The sequence below is a fragment of the Sinohyriopsis cumingii genome, chromosome 1 (assembly GCF_028554795.1).
Source record: "Sinohyriopsis cumingii isolate HCF-2022 chromosome 1, ASM2855479v2, whole genome shotgun sequence".
Taxonomy (NCBI): Eukaryota; Metazoa; Mollusca; class Bivalvia; order Unionida; family Unionidae; genus Sinohyriopsis; species Sinohyriopsis cumingii.
The window spans coordinates 16538975-16560241 of NC_142961.1; the positions used below are offsets into that span (position 1 = coordinate 16538975).

Genomic DNA, 21267 nt, shown 5'->3' on the forward strand with positions numbered 1-21267 from the left:
TATGATAGTGACTTGCTGTAGTTTCTATTGCTCCAACATATTTATTGGGTTTAGTCATCTGTTGAAAAAATTACTAAGCACATGATAGAACATTTGTTTAGTTTCCATCCCTGTCCGATAGACTGGGTGTTTGTAAGTTCAGACTTTTGTTTGCAACTGTACACATTGTCTCTGAAGAATCCATCAAAATTTCTGTTTGGTTGTAACCATCCACCATTTATTTTCCATCCCAGCCCCATAGAACGGGTGTTTGTAAGTTCAGACTTTTGCCAGCAACTGTACACATTACCATCACCACTCACTATTTATTTTCAGTGGAATAGTAAGATAAAATGTTGGTATAACTTGTATAGTCAACATTGCAGTGAATTTTTTTTGTAATTTTGCATTTTTAGTCATGTCATTATAGTCCCATTAATGTAGATTAATAATACTCAATTTCTCCCTGGTGTATTTGCATTGCTCTGTTAAGTCTGGTATTTATGCCCCTATCAGCTGTCCCTGTTTTATTTGCATTGCTCCATTAAGCCAGGTATTATTGCTCCTAGCTTTATATCACATGTTTGCCTATTTGCCTTCTGTTGTACATTTGTTTGTTATTTCTTTATTCTCTCTTTAATTACAGAAATGTCAGTCAGGTGCAAAAAGTGTCAACATTTCAGAGTAAGGGACAACAATCATGACACCTGAATTGAATATACAAAAGGATCATCCATTCATGTGTAGTGTGTGTTCAACATGGTCTGATGAGCTATGGTACATTGTTCTAAAATGTATGGCACATAGGTACATTGCTCTAAAATGTATGGCACATTGGTACATTGTTCTAAAATGTATGGCACATTGGTACATTGTTCTAAAATGTATGACACATTGGTACATTGTTCTAAAATGACATATGGTACATTATTCTAAAATGTATGGTACATTGGTACATTGTTCTAAAATGACATATGGTACATTATTCTAAAATGTATGGCACATTGGTACATTGTTCTAAAATGACATATGGTACATTATTCAAAAATGTATGGCACATTGGTACATTGTTCTAAAATGACATATGGTACATTGTTCTAAAATGTATCACACATTGGTACATTGTTCTAAAATGACATATGGTACATTATTCTAAAATGTATGGCACATTGGTACATTGTTCTAAAATGTATGGCACATTGGTACATTGTTCTAAAATGACATATGGTACATTGTTCTAAAATGAAAATTGAAAGGCCATGGAAATAAAGCATAGTCGAAATCCTCTGAACATGAAGTGTTGAGTATGCAGCTGAATTTGGATTCATTATCTAGTTTCAAGGGGGACATCAACCTTTCAAGCATGTCCCCACCCCAACGACAATTACCAAAACAACAGTGGAGCAAATTCAAGCCACTGTTATCTCAAGTTATACTAGAATTGCTTATCATATGCATCAAGAATGTTGATGAGTGAGTTGGGGGAGATGAGGTCCATTTTGTACACTATTTGGCAGCACACCAGGTATAAGTCCATTCCTATACCCAGTCATGGAATTAGGGACATCAAAGCTAGGCATGTGGGATTACCTTTCAACCTTGCCAGCAGGGACAACCTGCAGCTTACATTCCTGCTGCCATATGCCATCCTGGCTGCTAGCAGCCATTCCAGCCATCTGAACAGTGTAATGAATTTGGCAGTCATTAATCATTCAACCAGACAGGAGATCATCGCACCAGTCATCTCTTTCAACAGCTAAAGTATCATATACTAAACAGGTTAACATGTCTAGCCAGCTGTCCATCTGTACCCACTGTGTTCATTACATCAGCACACAGGGATCTGGCATCACATTTGGAGCCATCTGGCCTGGCCCAGCCAACCACACTGGACAGGCATTCCACAGCAGGACCACACTCCATTTGAAATGGCCTGTCTGACCATGCATGGAGATGATTCTGCATCCTCACTCCCATACAGAATGACACATCCTTGGACACAAAGCAACACAAGGACAATTCTTCTTCCAGTGAAGGAAGAAGATGTTATTTTCCTGACTGTTGGACCCTGTGGTGACAAGAACAGAATTAGTTTGTTATTTTCCTGACTGTTGGACCCTGTGGTGACAAGAACAGAATTAGTTTGTTATTTTCCTGACCATTGGACCCTGTGGTGACAAGAACAGAATTAGTTTCAAGGCTGCAATTAAAGAAATAAGCTGAAGTTTTCCCCATCAGACTGTTGCCAAAGGTTGCAGAACAATAGCAGTAATCTTTTTGCAGCCAGTTGAGTTATAGGCGGCTATGAACCTGTGGGATTAACAACATTTAAATATAATTTAGCCTTACAAAATTGTACTAAGCTAAATTCAGCAATGTAAATTGTCTTTCACATTGTGGCTGGTATTTCCATATACCTTGTTTTGATAGAAGTTTAAAGTCCTGTTTTTTGCCATCCTATATGTTTCATTATGCTTTGCTAGTGGTTGAGTATATTTCTCCATTGGATACATTACTGGATCACATTAATGTTAGGAAATAAACTCAGCTACCTCCTGAATGCAGCCCTCTCAAAAAGACAAAGCCATTCAAAATTGCCATCAATTAGGCATCATAGCATATTGACAAAGGGAAGTAACTCTTACAAATTACTTTCTCTTGCCTAATTTAGGTTGCCACCAGTATATCACATGTCTTCTATTTTTATCATTTACTCAGGACTGGCAACAACAGTTAAGTGTGCCTCCAAAATCCATTGCAATTTATCAAGTTTTTTAAGCCATCCATAATAAACTTGAGATTTACACAGTTGTTGTGTCTTTACATTGTGTGTATGCTATTTGTTTATTTTGGGGTGAATTTATTCATATTTATCTAGTCTATGTGGACTTATTCTTCAACTTGCAAGTCATGCGTGTTTACTGTATTTGCCTGTATATTTATTGAATCAAATAGTAGATAATGCAATTCATGCATTCATTCATTTGTTTTCAAGGCATTTTCTCATTGTGAGTGTCACCTTGTTTATATTTATTGTATTTTGGTCTTTTTCTCTCTCTGTCATTTCAGGGGTAAAATGACTTCAAAATGAGTATAGTTTTTTCAAGGTCACTGTAGTAACCCAGAAGACATGTCTGCACTAACTGTTTGTCTGTGTAAACAGTTTGTGTTGAATGGAAAAGTAACCCATGTCATCAGAATAGTGCATTTTGAGCCTTCATTCAGAATCCATGATGAGCATCTTGCAAAGATTCCTCATACAATCTCGACAGCTGCTGTCACCTCAGACACCATAGGCAATATTACAACAGAACCCCACCCACACTTTGCTGGAATTGCATATCCATTGTCTTATCCAAGAAGCTACATGTGAAATTTGTGTTTCCGATTTTACTTCAAGGCATTCATCCCAGCTAACTACAGGTGAGCTGGAGAATATGGGAGAAGATATCTCCTCCTCCCCTCATCCTCTTATGGAAACCCATTGGTATAAGTCCCTTAGTATGCCCATGCATCACCTAAGTACCTGTAAGACTGGGCACATGGGATTACCATGTGATTTTGCTGGCCATTGCCATTTGCAAAACTTGTAGCAGTGCCATTTTGTCTATTTACTAGACTTTCCAGCTTGTCCATCTTTGGATATGTGGATTAGAGATCACTGATATTAGACTGTTAAACCACTATCATGTCAGCATCACTATATGCAATGGTTGTTATGGTTTTCTGACCACCCTGTCAATTCATTTGTCTGTCCAGTTAGCTGTTCCAGCTAGACACATCTTGCCAAGCTTCCACTCTGTACTGGCCACACATATTATGCTATCCATTTGCTCAACATAAATTATCTGGACCTCATTCTAGTTTAGTGGGCTGGTTTTGTTTACCATTCCAGTTTCTGAACATTGTCACTTCCTTGTGGCTTTGGTCTGATGATTTATGGCACAGAAACACAACTAGGTTGTTTAGAGCCCAGGCATTTGGAAAAAAGTGCCTAGCCCAAGGACTCTTTACTAAAGCTGAACAAAGCTGGTCCAGTGGTAGGATTTGAACCCACACTCATTCAGTCATGAGTCCAGTACACCAATCAGTGAGCCACTGCAACTCTCACTTCATTGTGGCATGTTGTATTGAAGCATGGAAGGCATACAGGACAAGGATAGTCCCTCTGTTCAAGAAGGGAACTATGACCCAACTATGGAATGTGCCAAGTCCAGGATAACCCCTCTGTTCCCTAGAAGGGAACTATGACCCAACTATGGAATGTGCAAAGTCCAGGATAACCCCTCTGTTCAAGAAGGGATTTATGACACAACTATGGAATATGCACAGTCCAATTTCATGGTGACAATTGAGGAAAAGTACTGCATCTCGTTATCTTCTGAGTGCCTCCCAGTTAATTAAGTGCATATAGAGTGATGATGAGCACCCATTTGTTTCAGTAGTCAGCTACCAGCAATGTTATGACCACATTGATATAGATCCTACTCAGACATACACAGATTGGATGTTCTGAGTTTTGGTAAGGATATCACTGTCCTAAATATTTTTTCCATCAGCACACAAGTTTTTAATGCCACATAAAAGCTGATAAGGAACATTATGATGACTTTCTCACTACTTGATTTGTCTTTGTTAGCCATTATCCATTTACTGGAAAAAGCTGTCGGCTTACCACATTGCTATGTTGTTAATGAGACTGTACATCATATGACAACTTATGGCAGTGTGGATTCCTGTAATTTGGATTTTGTGAGATATCCTCTTGCAGTCTTCATGCAAGTCATATCACACAACATTCTGCCTTTAGGCTCACTACTTGAGTTGGGGATGCACATAGAGGAGATCTGGATGTGTGCAGCACTGGATTTACCACTTAAGGTGTCCTTTCCCACCTTTCATTTCATCTGCATCAAGTGCAGTATCAGAGAAGGGGCAGTTATCTACAAAAGGATACATTTCTTTTAACAGCATAAGTCCTTCTGCCAGCCAAAATCAACTTTTGGACACCACATGCTTCAGATGTAGTCGAGGAGGAAAGAGTGAAAATCTTGTTTCTCATCTACTCCAAGTCTCTTAGTACTATACACATTCCCTCCCATGTCCTTTTGCTGGGGCTTAGGATCTTGTTTGTCAAGCCCCAACTCATTTTGTCATCTACTTTCATGATGGATGTCCCAAATGATCCCATGAAAATGGAGAAAGAGCTTCTGATTTTGTAGCAGGTGGTAGAGATAGATTGGGAGCTGAATTCCATGGGCTTTTACTCAAGGAAGAGACTTGAGTCAGTACAACCAGTTTAAGGCTGCTCCAAAGTTCAAAAAGTGGAGACAACAAGGTGAAAAAGAGTTAAACACTTCAGTCATAGAGAGGATCTTGACAGCAGGCAGGCCCTCCACTTTTGGAAAGCATCAGTGGGAAGTGGCTTGTTTTCATTGACTGGTTTCAGGACAGTGATGGCCCTGCTTCCTTCACCTTAGCTTTTGATTCTTCAAGTGGCTAACTTCTTTCTTTTCTTGTTTACAGGTGAGCCTCATTTCTTTATCAGTACAGATACAGATCCAGTCTATGAGAAGCAGATTGATTTCCTGTCACCTGTACCTGGAAAATTAGAGCTTAGGTTGGGAGCTCAAGTTATGCTGGCCAAAAACCTGGATGTTCAGCAGGGACTTGTCAGTGGAGCCCGAGGTGTGGTGTTAGGCTTTGACAAAGGAAATGAAGGTATGTTCACTTGGATAATTGGCATTGCACAAACGAATCCTGAAGTCCTGATCCTGAAGTCATGAAACTGTCTAAACTTCTAAATTACAAATTTTACTTTGAATGATTCTTACCTCCCTACGGGCAAAACAGTTCAAGAGTATTTAAATTTTTTAAATTAGAACATGAATTCAGTTTTGATTCTCAGAACATTTCCTGACTACAGGTTTGATTCTCAAAACATTTCCTGACTACATGAGCTGGTATAGAGCTGCCTCTTTCTCACAAACTTAAATTAATTGAAACTCCAGAAAAAGAACTATATTGTGGAGTAAATTTTGTCATAGATTTTGTAGTTACTAAAAATACATTCAAAGACCCAGAGAAAGATGATTAGTAAGTAAAGAAAAAGAGGAACCACTCCATCCCAAAAGTCAGAGGTATATCCATTATTTGATAATGTGAACAAAAATAAAAACAACTCAGTCATGTTCGCACTGTTTTAATTAGGGAACAATTCCCAGTGATGCCATTTACACTTCTTTCGTTGATCTGTTAATCATTCATCTCTCAATAATGACCATGATTTTCTGACCAAAATATCTACCAAGTCGTCATAGATTTAGACAAAACACAGCCAGCTGATTGGCAGACCAAAATATCTACCAAGTTGTGCTTTAAGTGACTGCCATTGTTGTTGTTTCACGACTTTTTCCAGATCTTAATAATCAGAGCACCAGTGTGTCGCCATAGATTTAGACAAAACACAGCTGATTGGCAAAACCAAAATATCTACCAAGTGTGCTTGAAGTGACTGCCATTGTTGTTGTTTCATGACTTTTTCCAGATCTTAATAATCAGAGCACCAGAGTGTCGTCATAGACAAAACACAGTCAGCTGATTGGCAAAACCAAAATATGGCTTGTGTGATGAAATCGGTGCACAAAGCTTTGACAATGGATCATGTAGTGCAGTTTATAAGGGACTGAAAAAAAAGTAAATGTTGTAATCCTGTTAACTTTTAATGTTTGAGCTGGGGAAACTCAAGTTCAATCCATATTAAGACAAAGATCAGATGATTTTGAGGATGGTAAAAAAAATATACACGGAGAAAGAATGTGTGTATGTGTTTGTGGAATTTAACTCGTATATCACATCACTGCCTTTGGAGCACTCTTGGAAAAAAACAGAATTACAAGTGACTTTGTTGACTAAATTAAGGGGTGTCTCTTATATTTTATATCTGAACATCATTTAAGCCTAACATCTTGATTATTTCAAATTATTTCAAAGAATGGTTAATGCCAGACAGCTTTTTTTAAAAACAAATCATTTCCTTCCAAACTTCCATAACTTCAGTTGCCTAGTGGTTAGAGCATCCACCTTGGATGTGGGAGGTTGTGAGTTCGAACCTCAACAAAGTCATACCAAAGACTTATAAAAATGGTACTGACAGCTGCCTCACTAGTTGCTCAGCATTCAGAGGTTAGTGTTCGGACTGGTCAGCCTGGTGTCAGGATAATATGACTGGGTGGGACATCATGCTACATGTCTGTGGCATGATGCCCCAGTGCTACACATCACTGTAAACTGCCACTTTGCAGACATCATAGCAATATGACTGAAAAATTGTTAAAGCTACATTAAAAATCAAAACTACAGACCCACTCCCTCCAAACTTGAGTTACAATGTAAAAATGAAATTTATGATAAACTGCAGCATTGGGGCTTTAAGAGACCACTTATTTCATTGTGAAGAGACACAATTCCAATTTAAAATTCTTGAAAGCAATTCTGACCTTTTAATGATATTCATAATGCAGTTTAAGTACGGTGGATTTTGCAGGTCTTCCTCTGGTAAAGTTCCTGTCTGGTACAGAAGTAGTTATAAAGCCCATCAGATGGACTTTCAAAGTGAACAATGGTCTACACCTGACACGGAAACAGGTGCCTCTTAAATTGGCTTGGGCCATCTCTATTCATAAGAGCCAGGTAATGTTCTCAACAATTACAGCTGTGTTATTTCAGAAAGTATGTAATTATGAGTATCCAACATGAGATTCTTAAGTAGCTGATATTTACATTGCATATGTCTATCACAAGTGTCCTGTTTGATTCATTGCTATTTTGAAAGCAGTACAGTAGGTTCTGCATAATAAAAGCATTTGAAAAAGTAATTATAGGTGGAGAATAAACTCACATGTACCTCCCAATATTTCTTTGCCCCACCATGGCAGTGGTAGCCACATATTGTGTACACCCATCCATTTATCCATCATACTTTGATTAAGGTTTGTATGTAGGCCATTTCAGGCGTGATAATATGGCAGTAGCCTTCTTTGAGTACATTTCTCCTTCAAATATGTTCCTCGATCACATTAACGTTAGGGATATAAGCCTGCTACCTCTCGAATCCAGCCCTACTAAAAGACGAAAATTCGTCTTTTCGGTCTATCCCATATAGACCAAAGGGCAATAACTCTTGCCCCTTACCTCCCCTTGCCACAGCCAGGTGTCACTAGTTTTTAAGCTTCGCTTGTACGGATAACACGTACATTATACCTTCAAACAATCCAAGCCATCTTAGCGTTAAATTGGACCATCCGAAGTTAAATTTGGATTTATGGCATAGGACAATCATTCTTCTACAGGTTCTATGCCACCTGGTGTGCTCTATCCAGAAATGCAAGCTATTCCAGAACACGACTCGGCACACAGTGAGGGTGACGAAACTCCTGCAAATCAGCCGTACACAGATCCAACCATGGAACGGACTGAGTTTGGCTTCAAGGCGGCAGTGGAAGAAATTTATAGGGTGTTGGCAACTTCATAATGCCCTCCACCTCCTACCGCCACTCAAGATTACAAAGTTAAGGCGTCTGTAGATCTTGACGGGGAGGAAGAGACGCCGTCCTTCTGGCTCCTTCCCTAGTCGGCAAAAATTAAGGAGATCAATGATCGTCTATCGGGACGAATAGTTGATCCGGGGAATGCTAAGGCGTTCTTTTCAGAAAGCCAAGTACCAGCAACGTTCTCGGGTAGCTGGTACAAAACTCATTCAGACGCCTTCAGTACGGATCTTCCGGCCCTGGACAAAAATATGGCAGCAGTTCACATGTCCGCTCCACTGTTTTACAAAGTGGACAAAAATGTGTTCCATGCCATGTCAAAGCTAGTCCGGAACGTAGTCGCTACGTCTTCAAGGTTAGACTTGGCTTCATTAGCCATTTTCCGACTCACAGAAAAATCCGACAATGACCACGCTTGGGAAGCGACAGCCTGGATCGCTAGAGTTATTAACAGGGCAGCTCACCATTCCATGGCTAATGCGTTGACTGCTTCTGCCAACTTAGACCTGATATGACGTGACGCATGTCTGCGGTCCACGTCGCTCAAGCCTCATGATACTCTGGCTTTACGGATGACTCCGTTTGGGTCGCTTTTACTCTTTACGCCTTTCGGAAGCAGGCAGCCCAGGAACTGCCCCTCCAACTTGCCGCCCAACCCTCGCAGGCATTTAGAAAAAATAAGACAGCGGAGGGATGATTGGCGGACCAGGGACAAGGGATCCTTACAATCAAATGTGCAGTATAGATCCCAACCCAATGCCAGGAGACAAAGAGTCTAATCAAGCTAGGAGGCAACCATACAGAGGCGGTAAGAAACAAAGTTTCTCCGTCTTCAAGCCTCCTAACTCTAAAAATTGACATACCCTCACCACCACCCGCGGACAGCCTACCTGTGGGCGGCCGCCTCCTGTAATTTCAGGACCACAGGACCACCTTTTTTCCTCAGAATAATTGGGTGATCCAGGTCATTTCGGAGGGACTTCGGATTTCATTTATCCAACCCCCTCCCCTGTCCTCTTCTCCCCTTTTCATGGACGTACCGTCCGATCGGGAGAAGGATACCTTTCTACAACAGGAGATACGGTCACTCATAGAAAAACGGGCGGTGGAGATTGTGAAAAAACTGCAATCGCCGGGGTTTTATTCCAGGCTGTTTCTTATCCAGAAGGCAAAAGGCAAGTTGAGGCCGATCATCGACCTGAGTCGCCTCAACCAATACATTTTACCACCGAAATTTAAGATGGAAACAGCGAGATCAATCTGTCTTTCCATCCAGCGGGGCGAGTATGCCGTCAGTCTAGATATGACGACACATATTTTCACGTCCCTATCCACCCCGTGTCACAGAAATTTCTCTGATTCGCTTACCGCAATGCGGTTTATCAGTTCCAGGTCCTACCCTTTGGCCTCAACATCAGCCCTTGGGCTTTTACCAAGGTTATGGATTGCATTGTCACCCTGTTCCGCCTCGTCTTCATCTACAGGGATGGCAGTGTACTTGGATGACATCCTTCAGAAACATATGGTAAGTTCTATTCTGCTCAAAGGCAGAAATGATCTTTTAGCACTTTTAGATCATCTAGGCTCTCTTGTGAACTGGAAAAAGTCCAATCTCTGTCCATCCCAGCGTTTTGTCCATCTGGGTATGGAGTTTCTCACCGATCTGAATCTGGTATGGCTTCCTCGCGCTCGCATAATCCGGATCGTCGAACTCGTAGAGTCCGTTTCCAACAGGACGTGGATTTCAGCAAGAGAATTCTTGCAACTCTTTGGATTATTCAATGCGGCGGCGGACTTGATCCCGCTTGGCCGTCTTATTATGCATCCCTTACAAATGACGTTACTGGCACAATGGTGCCCCTTTTCAAGTCACCTCAATCAAACAATAATGATCATGCCCGAGATACGATCGTTCCTGCGTCAGTGGCACATCCCCGGTTGGCTGTCCATGGGGATTCCTCTGGAGATGCCCCAAGCGGAGATAACGGTATGTACCAACGCCAGTACCTACGGTTGGGGTGCCCACCTGTTGCCGGACTTTGCTACAGTCAGCGGCACATGGGAGCCAGGGGAGAGGCCTCTCCACATCAACCTTTTAGAAATGAGGGCTGTCATCAATGCCTTTCATTTCTGGAAGGATCAGCTCTCAGGAAAAACTGTCCTCATTGTGTCAGACAACTCTGTGGTGGTGACTTACCTCCTCAAACAAGGGGACACCAAATCACCAGACCTGTGCATTCTGATCTGTCAGTTTCTACATGGTGCGACAACCTCCACATCAACGTACAAATCAGACACATTCCCAGCAGACTCAATGTCTTGGCCGACACTCTATCCAGGAAAGGTCAAGTCATTCACACGGAATGGTCACTCCATCAATCAGTCTTTCTTCGGATTTGCACACTTTTGGTACCGAAAATAATCCAGAGGTTAAGGGGTCAGAACTGTCGGATGATTCTGATTGCCCCTCTCAGATGGAACAAGTCCTGGGTCACCGATATACTCGATCTAGCGATAGATCTACCCAGGAAGATTCCAACCAGCCCAAATTTTCTCAAACAACCGCGGTCACAGGTGTTCCACCCCTGCCAGGACTGTCTCCTTCTTCACGCTTGGCTCTTGTCCGGACAGCCTTGCGAGACAAACAATTTAAACTTTCGATTGTGGAGAGAATCTCAAGAGCAAGAAGGCCCTCCACTCGGAAGGCTTACGAGGGAAAGTGGCGTGTTTTCAGGGACTGGTGCCATATCAGTAACATCGTCCCTTTAAGTGTCTTAATCCCTCAACTGGCCAACTTTTTTCTCTGGCTTTTCGAGGAGAAACAGTTGGCCCCAATTACTATCAAAGGCTACTGCTCCATGATATCAGAAACATTCCGCCATCATGGTAGATGTGATAATGGGCATAACTAAGATCTATCAGATCTTTTAGACAATTTTGATTTCAATCGACCAAAATCCCTCACCCTGTTTCCAAGATGGAATCTGTCCTGGGTTTTAACATGGCTCAATTCAGACAAATTTGAACCTTTAGCCCAGACTTCGTTAAAGCTGCTATCATACAAAACATGTTTCTTGATAGCCTTAGCTTCAGCATGCAGGGTGAGCGAGTTACATGCCCTTTCCAGTGACCCGAACTTTCTTCAGTTCAGATCAGATGGTTCGGTGGTCCTCCTGACACAACCAGGCTTTGTAGCCAAAAATAGGTTACCATCCATTGGCAATCAAAGAATCGTCATTCGCTCGCTCTCTTCCATAGATAAGTCAAGAGCAGCAGCCATGTAAGTTCCTGTTCGTGCACTCAAGCACTATTTAAAACGCACAGAGGTGTGTCGGGACACACGTAAGTGCCTCTTTCTTCCGGTCAAAGCTGGTAAATGGGATATCACCCCTCAAGCCCTTGCTTCATGGCTGAAGTGGGTTATACGCTCAGCGTACTCTGAGGTCTCACAAGATCAGAGTCGCCTCATGAAAATTATGGCTCATGAGATTAGAGCAATCTCGGCGAGCCTGGCATTCGAACGCAGTGTTTCGGTCTGAGATATAATTGAAGCTGTTGGCTGGCATGCAGAGTCAACCTTCTCTAGTTTTTATCTCAGAGATTTGGCTTCGCAGAGGCAAACCTTGAATCTGGTTTGTCCGGTGTCGGCAGCCCAGATGACCACCAGACCCATTTAAAACAATCAGCACAGCCTATCAGCTTTGCTGGATTCGCCAGTGAAATTTCGTAGGTAAGAAGATTTCAATAACTATCTTCTTAACCATATATAGGGGTCACATATCACCTAACCCTAGGCTGTGTTGCAGATGAGATTAGGAGAACGGGTTATCATTCAAATGGGGAATCCAGCCATCATTCCCTAGAAGGTACCCGGAGTGGAGGTAGGATGCTCAGCATTCCCTCCTCCTATTACTTGTTCTCCTAACGTTAATGTGATCGGGGAACGTATTTGAAGGAGAAAGCAAATTTTTAGTAAATTGTGTTTCTCCGAGAATACTTACCCGATCACATTACTTTAAAACCCTCCCAACCACCCCGCTATGCGAGCGTCCTCATATAATATATATCGCTCAGCTTAAAAAACTAGTGACACATGGTGGTGGCAAGGGGAGATAAGGGGCAAGAGTTATTGCCCTTTAGTCTATATGAGATAGACCGAAAAGGCGAATTTTCGTCTTTTAGTAGGGCTGGATTCGAGAGGTAGCAGGCTTATATCCCTAGCGTTAATGTGATCGGGTAAGTATTCTCGGAGAAACACAATTTACTAAAAATTTGCTTTCTCAGCAAAATTAAGCTCTTGTACGTGCAAGACAAAGACAAACCTGCTTTTCTGACACTAATTTTGTTCCTGATTAGGTGATTTGTATGACTATTTTGTCTAAATTTCCTTTTTATAAACAATCCTTTCATTGATGAACCGGAGGCTTCGAGTGGCAGAGTGGTCTAAAGCACTCACCATTACGGATCACTGCCATCTCACCTCTGTCTGCATGGGTTTGAGTCTCAGGCTTGGCCAATGTGGGTATGTGAGAAAGCTTGCCAGTCGCTTCTTGTGGGTCGATGGTTCTCTCCGGGTTTTTTCTGGGTTCTTCCTCCACCATTTATAATGGCCACTATGTATAGCCTATCTTGTGCTGAAAAATGGTGTTAAACCCTATAACAACAACAAGAACAACTTTGATGAACCTTTCTATATAGAATTATTTTCAGTGTTATTGCTTAGTGTAAATAGGGAAACTTATGTAATAATTCTTTAGGAATAAATTTCACTTTATTACAAATAAGCTTGACTAATTTCCAATTTAAATGTATTTGCTTTGTTATGAAGCTGTTACATTGTATTACATGCAGATTTACATGGATGTTTTCACCCAGCCTGCTTTAACATAGAGCATTTAAAAGATGCCAGGTAAAGTTGATAACCAGGTTAATGGCAAGATCTGTATAGGACTGCTGTGAAAAATGCATTGCCCAAACACATGGGGCAAGTTGAAAAAATTGATGGGCAAGTACATATATTACTATGCCCAGAGCTTTTTTTATTCTGCTGAAATATGTATATGTTCTGTCTTGCTAAGTAGCTTCTGTCCCTATCAGAATCAGTACTGTTGGTATTACAGTTAAATGTTATGATCATATTCTATCAGAATCAATACTATTGGTATTAAAATCAGATGTTATGATTGTACTCTATGTTGTTGTTGTTGTTGTGGGGTTTAACGCCATTTTTCAGCACACGATAGGCTATACATGGCAGCCAGTATTAATGGTGGAGGAAGAACCCAGAAAAAACCCGGAAAGAACCACCGACCCATGAGAAGTGATTGGCAAGCTTTCTCACATACCCACATTACAGCATGTTCATCCCGTTCTATACTGATATGAAGGGGACAGTCTTATACGATGGATCCTCCTCAGACTCCTTCTCCATCAATAGCAGCATGAAGCAGGGCTGCGTGCTGGTGCTGACCCTTTTTGGGATAGTTTCCTCCCTGTTCCTTTCCTACGCCTTTGACTCGTCCACTGATGGCATATATCTGTGCATTAGGTCTGGTGGGAGGCTGTTCAACCACGCACGACTGCGCTCAAAGACCAAAGTGAGGTCAGTGCTCATCAGGGAGATGCTGTTTGCGGATGATGTTGCTCTTGTGACCCACACTGAGGATGCTCTCCAGAGACTGGGAGACCGTTTCGCTGAAGCTTGTCACTTGCGCATAGGCCTGTGCAGCCTCGGCATACATTGCCAAATCCCTAGAGACAGATGACACTCCAAGGGCGCTACACGCATGGTCTCTCAAGACTGAGCCTCCAGTTATGACATGTATATTTCTTTACGTCATGTAATCTTGAAAGACCTTTTCATCAGTGATATTTTGGATGAATCAGAGTCATATCAACAATTGTAGGCACATTTCAGACATATTGACAATTGTAGACTTAACATTAAAATTTTCGTTCTTTTTATACCAAGGTATATGTCATATATGTACACATAAATACCTGGATAGCTTTTGAAACACAATGTAGTCATGATTTGTGAAATACTGGGTGTCTGGAAAGGCCATTTTTATTGCCAAGCTAAGGCATTTATTTTGCTGCATAAGTGTTAGTTTCAGCCAATGATTTTTTAAGGAATGCCAGGGGAAAATATTGTAAGAAATCTCCTTTTTCCCCTCATCAAAGACAAAAGTAGGACTGATGCTTTTAATGAATTCAGTGACCATTTACAAATTTGTTCTTTCCAGTAATGTTCATCCCTTCTCAAAAATAGACTCTTCCAACATCCCATTATGCATTTTGGATGGAGTTAGTCCTGATCACCAAGAGGCATTTAGGGTTCCAAATTCATGGCATGGAATTAATATTAGCAAAGCCATTTATTTGGATGGAGTTAGTCCTGATCACCAAGAGGCATTTAGGGTTCCAAATTCATGTCATAGAATTAATATTAGCCAAGCCATTTATATGGAGCAGAAACAAATGTGATAGTATTTGAACGTAGGCACAAATGGTTGTATTAAAAATTCAAAATATTTTAAATAATTGAATCATGTTCAGGTAAATGTTTGCAATATTTTGCTTTTATTTAGATTTTTACCGATTGTGGTAGAAAACTTTAGTCAATATGCTTGTTTTGAAACATAGGTCAATGTTTATTGAGCCATACTTTTTTTTCATCAGCCATGAAATCTGTAGAAATTGTATGGTAGCCTACAAAATTAAATTGTTTTGGAGTTAGTGCAATTTTATCATTTTTCCTTCTTGTAGGGCATGACATTGGACTGTGTGGAGATCTCCTTATCACGAGTGTTTGAGTCTGGGCAATCATATGTGGCCTTGTCAAGAGCAAAGAGCCTGGAAGGTTTACGTGTACTGGACTTTGACCATAGGTGTGTTCGAGCTGACCCTGAAGTTCTACGTTTTTATTATAAACTTCAGGTGCACCAGAGAATGCAGCATACAGACATGATGGACATTGCAAAAGAGTTTTGACAAATTCAAAACTGATTAAAGTATGGATGAATATTTGAAATTGTCAGAATTTGGATGAATATTTTTTTATGCCCAACCCTGAATGCTACATTTGTCCTTCTGTGTTGTAAAGTTTTGTATTTTGGTCTGCTTCAAGGCATGGTGATGGGGCATTTGTGTTCCATTAGCACATTTATATTTTCATTGAATATCTCTTTTGATTCTTGAATCATGTAATTTGTTTGGATTTGGTGAATGTATTTCAGTTGAACATTGTTTCTGATAGAAAGGAGAGTATATATCTGGTACTGAACACAGCTATTAATAGAAACACGAATGAATATCTGGTAATGAACACCACTACTGATGGAAATGTGAGTGAATATCTGCAATTGAGCACCACTACTGATAGAAATGTGAGTGAATATCTGCAATTGAACACCACTACTAATAGAATTTGAGTGAATATCTGCAATTGAACACCACTACTGATAGAAATGTGAGTGAATATCTGCAATTGAACACCACTACTAATAGAATTTGAGTGAATATCTGCAATTGAACACCACTACTGATAGAAATGTGAGTGAATATCTGCAATTGAACATCACTACTGATAGAAATGTGAGTGAATATTTGGTATAGAACATCATTACTAGTAGAAATTTGAGTGAATATCTGGTGTTAAACATCACTACTGATAGAAATATAAGTGAATATCTGGTATCGAACACAACTACTAATAGAAATGTGGATAAATACCATACATGTGGATTTTTTAAAAGTATTGTACTTGTTTTTTTAAAAGCAATAAAATTGACTGCATACAAATATCTTTTTAAAAAGACACCATACATGTGGATTTTTCAAAATTATTGTACTTGTTTTTTACCAGCAGTAAAATTGACTGCATAGAAATGTCTTTTTCAAAAATATGCTGCTAAACAACTCCTGTCTTCTTTCTGATTCTGTATACCAGTACACCCATTTGTAATCCACTGTCCAGCAGTCTTATGCCCGCCACACCATTCATAGAGCATATAGTGTTACTTTTGTATGTCGATATGTCTGTCTGTGCCAACATCAAATCTTGTTTAGGTTTTGCATTAAGTTCAGTTTCAGTTAATGTATGGTGCATCCATGTACTGTGAACACATTTTTAATGTCGCATGCAGTGATTTGATTGATTAACTCTCTGCATACAATTTCATACACAGATATCTTCAAAGCAGATATACTTTAGCTGAAATGTTTCATTTTCCAACTTGAATTGTGTTGCATGGGTTTTAATCAGTCCCTAATCTGTTGCATAGGTTTTAATTAGTCTCAAATCTGTTGCATAGGTTTTAATTGGACCCTTATCTGTTGCATGGGTTTTAATTTGCCCATAATCAGTTGCATGAGTTTTAATCTGTCCCTGATCTGTTGCATGGGTTTTAATCTGTCTCTGATGTGTTGAATGAGTTTTAATTTGTCCCTGATCTATTGCATGAGTTTTAATCTGTCCCTGATCTGTTGCATGGGTTTTAATTTGTCCCTGATCTGTTGCATGAGTTTTAATCTGTCCCTGATCTGTTGCATGAGTTTTAATCTGTCCCTGATCTGTTGCATGAGTTTTAATCTGTGGGAACATCACGTTTGTTCAAATATGAAAATAAAAAACATTATTGCTGAGCAGAAATTAAAAAGGTATGTAAGATGTCAATAAAGGTTAAAAGCATTCCATGCCTGAATATAGAAAACTAATAAAAGTTAAAACCATTCCATGCCTGAATATACAAAACTAATGTAAGTTAAAACCATTCCATGCCTGAATATACAAAGTTAAGAAACATTGAAGTAGATATGTGCCTGAATATACAAAGTTAAGAAACATTGAAGTAGTTATACTACAGTTTAATCCAAATCAGCAAAAAATAAATCGAAGACTGCAGGTTTACAATATCTGAAGCAGAACATCACTTTTCATAGAGTCATGGATGAAAGCTTAAATTAAAAGTAAGTGTGCATGAAAAATGTAATATTAAACAGTTTTGGTAGAAGTGTGCATGAAAAATGTAATATTGAACACAGTTTTGGTAGAAGTGTGCATGAAAAATGTAATATTGAACACAGTTTTGGTAGAAGTGTGGATGAATATCTGAAATTGAACATCACTTGATTTTGTGCAGGAATCTCAGAATTTGAACTTAGTTCAAATTGATATATGAATGAATGTCAGAAATTGATCATTGTTTTGATCAATATGTGAATCAGTGTCAGAAATTGAACATCAATTCCAATTTATACATAAATGAATCTAAGAAATTAAACCTCATTTTTGTTCTATATGTGAAGGAATATTATAAATCTAACATTACTTATGATATAAGCATGGTCAGATATCTGGTACTAACTAGGTTACAGTGACTTTAAGGAATCCCATGTCCAGTAATTCCAAACATGTTATCAAAATTTAATTTCTTTAAAAATAAATCCTGGAGATAAGTTGACTGTGTAATCCAGTAGTTAAAAATGCATGTAATTTCCCCCCGATCAAAACAGTTTACTTTCTTTGTTCTTATTTTATATATTGTTTTATAATCCTATGGTGAATTATGCAATGACTCTATTGTTTTATAATCCTATGTTGAATTATGCAATACCTCTATTGTTTTATAATCCTATGGTGAATTATGCAATATCTCTATTTTTTAATAATCATATGGTGAATTATGCAATACCTCTATTGTTTTATAATCATATGGTGAATTATGCAATACCTCTATTGTTTTATAATCATATGGTGAATTTTGCAATACCTCTATTGTTGGCATCATAGTTTATCTGTGCTTTTTTCTTCTTAGACCTTTCCCAATGTCATGGAAGGTATCATTGTTGTTGGTCAGATTACGAAATATTCAAGTATAAGGATTACTAACTTTTGTCCAGAAGTTTGTCTCTCAGTGGTTTGCATCAGGTTTGCTCTCTCAAGGTTAGGATTTGTATTTAGGTAATTTTCTCTGACAATATTGCTTTTGGAATCACGGTTGGTATGAAAATGTTTATATTGACTTGTGCCCCTTCATTCAAAACTATTTCATTGTGATCTATATTTTATGCTCCAGTGACCTGCATTAACCTTTATGGTTACCTGAGTTTCTCGGGTACTAATGTAGGCAGAGCAATGTAACATGATACAAAGATTCATCACACTACAACATTTGGACAAAGTTTTGCAGTCAAGTTATGTTGGCAACAGTCAGGCCAGCCTAGGGCCAGATGCTACATTATGACATTGGGAAAGGCATTTACTTTCCTTATCTTCCGTGATATAACTAATAATGTGTTGAAGATGCTATTAAAGGTTCTTCCCCTGCAATATATATACTGACTGCCATGTTGTATGTTCTTCCCCTGCAATATATATACTGGCTGCCATGTTGTATGTTCTTCCCCTGCAATATATATACTGGCTGCCATGTTTGGCTTATCATGTGCTGATAAATGACATCAAACTCGAAACAACAACAAGAACAACACGTAATTATGACATGAAAATTAGTTTTACTGGTATTTATTTCATATGGAGTAAGTCACAGTGCTTGCTGGAAGTGTTTTCAGTTTCAAGAGAAGTGGATTAATTCTGACTCATCCAGCTTCACACTTTCCAATGATTTGTATTGCAAGGCTTTGCACCAGTTATGTTGCAGTTATTAAAACAAGCAGACACAAGCCAATTTTTTTTATATAGTATTATAGTACTTATGTTATTCAAAAATGCAGATGCAAGCCAAGCTTTTATAGTATTATATTGTGTTATTAATGAAAAGCAGACATAAGCTAGTTTTTAAAATTATTTTTTTTTCGTTTTTCAAGGAATGCAGACACAATCTTTTTTCAATACAATTTTGTATTATGTTGAAGTAAAGCAGACATAAGTCAGTTATTAAAACTATTGTGTTTTGTTCAACAAAAGCAGACAAGCCATTTTTTTACACTGTTGTGTTTTGTTCAAGGAAAGCAGACACAAGTTGTTTTTTTAACACTATTGTTTATTGAAGGAAAGCAGACACAAGTCCTTATCGGTGGTTATCTTGCATAATCTTTAACAGACCTGGTGTCATTTTTGTCCACTGAGTAATATGATAATGTTTAACTTTTGATACAGTTTTATAATGTTTGGCTTTGTATTCAGTATCATAGTGTTTAACTTTAGATACTGTTACGACTCGGTGGTCTTAACATAAATAACAAGAAAGAGCGAAAACCAGCAAGTTTTGTAAAAATTTAAAATATTGTTTATTTCCTCAAGATATTAAGTCAAAGAATTAAAAATAACTTTCAGTATGAAGGAAATCTTAAAGTCAGAGATATTTTATCACTTCCAAAAGTATCAAGTTATCCAAATGAATTCCAGTGATATTCTGAATAATGGCCTGTATTGTACTTCTATATCAACAGTACAGAAGAATCCAGATATGGCTTTAGATAAGTTCATAGTAATTCCATAACTGTAAAAAAAATCCAAATAGTCTCTAAATGAATTCACAGTATTTCCATGACAGCTATTATTCCAACTAATCTGCAGTATTTTGAGTACTGTAATTCCAACAAATGATTAAATTAAATAATTAATTCTACATATTAATTTTCATATACAAAGCTAAGTCAAAGTTTCAGATACAACTGAAAGATTCATATTCCTTCTACAATGATTTAAACTAATAAAGAAGATCAGATGGTAACCAAAAATAAATTAGGTCCGCCTGGCCTTGTCAAGAACTCCTGTCCTTGTTGGATCACATGATGTTTACTTGAACTGAAGTGAAACATAACCTTACAATGGCTGGATCTATGCACTTGATACATGACTCATCTTACAGTGCGAACTTACTATTCATAAGAAATTTAGTATTTAGAATATTAATAACTAAATAACCCTTATAAAACTATAATCATGAATGGTAATACACATAATATAGATATACATAACAATATAGTGTCATTATGTTTAACATTTGATACAGTTTCATAATGCTTGGCTTTTGATACGGTGTCATAATGTGTAACTTTTGATACAGTGTCTTAATGTTTGGCTTCATTTCCATAGAAACGAATTAAATGCTCCAGTGTTCAACCATTTTAATGAGATGACTTATTAGAATCCTTCATTCTTGTATAAGAATATATTTGTGCTATATGAATGCCTCAGTCTTTCACTTTTGACCAGTCAACCATGATCAAGAAGAGTATTTATAAACATTATACACATACTAGTAGCGTAATGCAATTACATGTAACTACAGTAAACTGCTTATAATATTGCTGTAAAATATGCACATACAGTGTGACCCCGTTATAATATGGTAGTTGGGAGCCATAGAACCTGACCATGTTATAGACTGAACCATGTCATAAGTAACCAGGTCAGTTAGCTGAAAAAATGATGCATGTACTGCCAAAAAATTGTGGGGATAGTAATAAATGCAGGCAGTAAATACATGCACCATTGGCACAGTTACCATCTTAAATTGATGCATATTAAATAGGAAATACATCTGTAGTGAAAACAGAGGGCATATATAATATTTTACTTTATTTAGAGAACCATGAATTGGTACATATACGTGTATACTGTTTATATATACATGTCTAATGTATAGCATGAATGGAGTATCAACACCATATGCTCACCCACGAATCTCATCACATACATTGAATCCACAATACAAGTAATTCCATCGAAAATATGCACACACACAGATTTAAAATATTCAATAATTTT

The 21267-nt window shown here is 38.6% G+C and overlaps 1 protein-coding gene across 2 annotated transcripts in view; it reads left to right on the forward strand.

Moving 5' to 3' along the window:
- The window catches only part of LOC149806484 (ATP-dependent DNA helicase PIF1-like), a 55835-nt gene extending 40274 nt beyond the window's left edge, over positions 1–15561 (forward strand). The window contains exons 8-10 of one of the 2 annotated variants that reach the window (XM_089953708.1): positions 5506–5700; positions 7526–7671; positions 15297–15561. In XM_089953708.1, coding sequence (XP_089809834.1) covers positions 5506–5700; positions 7526–7671; positions 15297–15521 — 566 coding nt within the window. In that variant the 3' untranslated portion in view covers positions 15522–15561. The remainder of the gene's footprint in view (positions 1–5505; positions 5701–7525; positions 7672–15296) is intronic. The other variant, XM_089953717.1, reaches the window with a different exon arrangement.
- Positions 15562–21267: the final 5706 nt, after the last annotated feature.